The sequence below is a fragment of the Bradysia coprophila genome (assembly GCF_014529535.1).
Source record: "Bradysia coprophila strain Holo2 chromosome X unlocalized genomic scaffold, BU_Bcop_v1 contig_173, whole genome shotgun sequence".
In the NCBI taxonomy this organism is placed as follows: Eukaryota; Metazoa; Arthropoda; class Insecta; order Diptera; family Sciaridae; genus Bradysia; species Bradysia coprophila.
The window spans coordinates 2,512,776-2,516,562 of record NW_023503302.1 but is presented as its reverse complement, the minus strand read 5'-3'; the positions used below and the strand labels follow the sequence as shown (position 1 = coordinate 2,516,562).

Sequence of the window (3,787 nt, the reverse complement as noted above, 5' to 3'; positions counted from 1 at the left end):
TCAATATCAGCACTAAGATTAAAGTACAGTATATATGCTGATCAAAAGGATATTCTACCAGCTCAAAACCACTGACATAGAAAACATCTAACAAGCACGAGATTTGTTTGTGAAAATCAGTAAAAGTATCGGTTACTACTCGTCTAACGTCTCCTTAAAATTCGTCTACCCTTTTCACCATCAGCAGTATCGGATTATACTTGTCATAATAATTCTGATACAAGTGAAAACACGACAGAGTAAAGTAAACCAGGCAGGAGCAGAGGACGCAAATCGTTTACGTATTCGTTTCATGCATTTGTATTAAGTAAGCGTTTTGCACCAAAATCAAAAGATAAACTGATGCATTTAGGTTTCTCGTCAAATCGACTGCTCTTGCCTGGTTTACTTTACTCTGCCGTGGTGAAAACAATTTTTCCTAAAATGACATTTTTGGTTGAACTATTTTTCTTTCTTAGGGACTGTTCACAAATTATTAGGGGAGAAGACAGGTGTTATACCAAATTTGGTTAAATTTTGACTCTTTTTTGAAGAGGGCGAGAGACGCCTCCTCAATATAACGCGACGGCGTATCATTAGGGAAAAAAAAGAATAATAACCGTCACAGGCCAGTCCACACCGTTGGAATGGTTATCTGCTTTTGAGCGATATCGTTCCACCAGCCATCAGACGTATGAGAAACTTGCTGTCAATGTCTAGACAAACGAAAATGTTCCGCTCAATAAGGACTTTGAATTGAAATCCCGTAAACCAGCTGTCAGTACAGCCAAATCGCTTAACGCAACCGACTACCACCCGAAAGAAATTTGGCACGACAGAGGTGGCAGTAGCATCTTGTTTGACTTTGAAATCCACTCTGCCAAGTCCAAAGAATTCACGCTTCCCCATTAGTTGTGTAGTAATCTAAACAGACTGAGAACTGGGCATGGTCGATGCAACGACATGTTATACAAGTAGAAATTGGTTAATAACGCCAACTGCCCATGTGGTCATCAACGACTCATTGATGGATTGTCCGATACATAAGTATGGTGGCCCTGGCCCTGTGACAGACTTTCATCCATTGGTTAGCTAACTGTTGACTTCGCATCAACGCAAAATTGAAAAGAAAAAATTATACCAAAAAATGCAAGAATGACGTTTTATCAAGTAGACAAGTATAACTAACATTTATAAGTTAAATTAATTAAAGTTTAATTTATTGTCAAGGTTTTTTTTTTAAAGAAAACCAATGCCTTATTCGAATTTTCACTGAAGTTTCATATTTTACTTGAAAGGCAAAAGGTTTTTTATTTAACAAAAAGAATTTTTAATCTTGGAGTACCAATAACGTCACATTCTCTCACCAAATTTAGCTCAAAAACAGCATCATTCTCCTCTTACGTTTTTCTCCACTTTTCATTCCCGCTTATGTTATTTTCGATGATATCTTTATTCTTTCCCAAATGTTTCATGAACTTTTTTTTTCAAGTTGGATCAACTAGATGATCTTACACATTTTACAGCACCAGTTACTACACATGCAACAGCACCTGTTGCTATACACATATAGCAGACCAGTTACTACACATGTAACAGCAATAACTGTGTGACATCGCAGTATATGCTCAATGAACAAAATTTTCGGTATGTTTTGTTCGGAATGTGACTTTCGTACTCCAGGATGAAAAATAGTATCACTCGGATCAAAAGATGTGTTTTCACCATCTGGGTGACACACCTTTTTGATCCTTGTGATGTAATATACTATTTGTGTACAATATCAAGGTTTCTACGTACAAAATCAATTTTTTTTGCGTAAAAAATCAGTTTGTATGTGCAAAACTGACTTTGTACACGAAATGAACTTATTTTCACTATCTAATCAACAATTCAAGTGGTCTTCACCTCAGAGAATCACTTTGAAATAACACATTTAGCAATAAACGCGATTAACTGAGATACTATATAGACCACTTAAGAGCACTTATGCAAATATATTTTCGATGATGACTTTTTATTCGAATTATTGTTGAAAGAGGTTTCCTCATCGTTTGATGCCGAAATATATAAAGTTTCGACAGCCGCTGGAATTGTCCAGATTTATATAGTGTCATCCGAGGAAACTCAAAACTCCTGAAATTTGTGATTTTTTGTGGTTTTTTTTTTTCAACTTTTGACTTTTATCGACTAAAAATTTATAATCGAAAATATATTTTCATAGAAGGTCGGAGTGTAAATTGCTCTTAATTAGATAGTGAAAATATTAAACATTTTCAAATTAAATACAGACTAGGACCGGATTCGCTTCACTATAAACTGAATAGACAAATTCTTTCACTTATTTCCTTGACTAAGTCGGGCTTTCATTGCAACTTCTAACAAATCTTTTTCGGTTTTACGACGAGCTTCAAAGTTTGGGATTTCGCTGAGTATTTGAGATAAATAAGCTACAAATGGTTCTGTTCTCACTTCGTTTAGAGTCATTACAGACGCAGAACGTGCTGTTGGTATATTTACCATAGAGACATTGGAAGTTCTAGAGAAAATTCCGCTTCTTCTCGGTTGATATTGTTCTTGATATCCTATTGGTGCTGTATCATCTTCGCTCAAGTGTTCTGGGACGGACTAAAATAGAAGATTACGAGATATACAAAGTACAATCAATCAACATCAATATATTAGCGGTAAACCATTATGGTTCGCAAAGTTCATGAGTATGATGATTTCGTAGAGTTTTGACATTATACATTTGGAAGAAATGTCAAAAGCTCACGAAATTACCATACTCACTCACAAACTTTACGAACCATAATGGTTTACCCCTATTATTTTTTAATTCTTACACTCACTTGTATAAATCTTGAATAAGCATCTCCACCACGCAGTGAATCGATAGCTATCTTGAAAACGTCTTCGAGTCTTCGTTTTGAAGTCAATGCAATCGATTTTTTCGGAGGGCTTTGCCGATAAGCAACCCTTAGAACTGTGGAATATGGATCCTCGTCGTCGAAGTTTTCAAGGATTTTATCGGGTTTGTAACGTCCCTTGGCAGTATAAGAATGTAACTTTCTGACAATGAGTACTCCCATTGATTTTGAAAAAGATTTCATGACATCATAGAATTCAGTTATAACTTTATGCACGGCAATTGCTCCAAGCTCAACCTCGGTAATATTTTTGCTTAAAAGATACTCTTCATAACACTTCTGCAGCGATTCTTCCTCGAAATGGATTTTCAGTTCTTTTTTTCCACAATAAAAGCACAATCTGTTTCCAATGTGAAGATCGTGATTTATGGCAATATGTGTCAGTATCGATGTATATGTGCCAAATAATTCGCACCTACAACACTGTACATTTTTCCCATTAAGGAAAGGACTATCTTTATACTCATAATATGTAAAGTTTTTATATGAATGAAAGCAAAGTAACTCTTCAAAAAGTTTCGGATAATTGGTGTTCTTAATTTTCTCGTATAAACCATTCCGTTCAATTTCGTAATCAATTATACACATAAATTTCAACGCAGTCTCGTCATTTTTCTCATCATCCATTTTATTCAAAGCCACATGAATTGGGCGAGTCTCCAAAAAATTTCTAACTTCTTCGATATTGACCATTATTGCAGATTGAAGTTTTCACTTTAACAAACGATTTTACTATTTTTAAACGAGCTTGGGATTTTATTAATGAATACGATGACAGACAATTGAATGCGACACAAAATTTCAATCCTATTTAAAGCTCGCAAGTTCACGATATAAGTTAAGAATCCAATTAGTGCACGGGCAAACTGAATTCCAAT

The 3,787-nt window shown here is 35.1% G+C and overlaps 1 protein-coding gene across 1 annotated transcript; it reads right to left on the bottom strand.

Annotated features, from left to right (window-relative positions):
• Positions 1-1,323: 1,323 nt before the first annotated feature.
• Positions 1,324-3,555, bottom strand: LOC119068136. The gene is made up of 2 exons (XM_037171598.1): positions 2,832-3,555; positions 1,324-2,607 (listed from the first exon to the last, which is right to left on the bottom strand). Exons 1-2 carry the CDS (start codon positions 3,534-3,536, stop codon positions 2,317-2,319), a joined length of 996 nt encoding a protein of 331 aa, XP_037027493.1. The 5' UTR covers positions 3,537-3,555; the 3' UTR covers positions 1,324-2,316.
• Positions 3,556-3,787: the final 232 nt, after the last annotated feature.

Bases quoted from the DNA above. Each gene is read 5' to 3' on its own strand.
- LOC119068136 (XM_037171598.1), bottom strand. From the start codon at position 3,536: ATGGATGATGAGAAAAATGACGAGACTGCGTTGAAATTTATGTGTATA. The intron at 2,608-2,831 runs GTGAGTGTAAGA...CTTCTATTTTAG, and splicing joins CTTATTCAAGATTTATACAA to TCCGTCCCAGAACACTTGAG.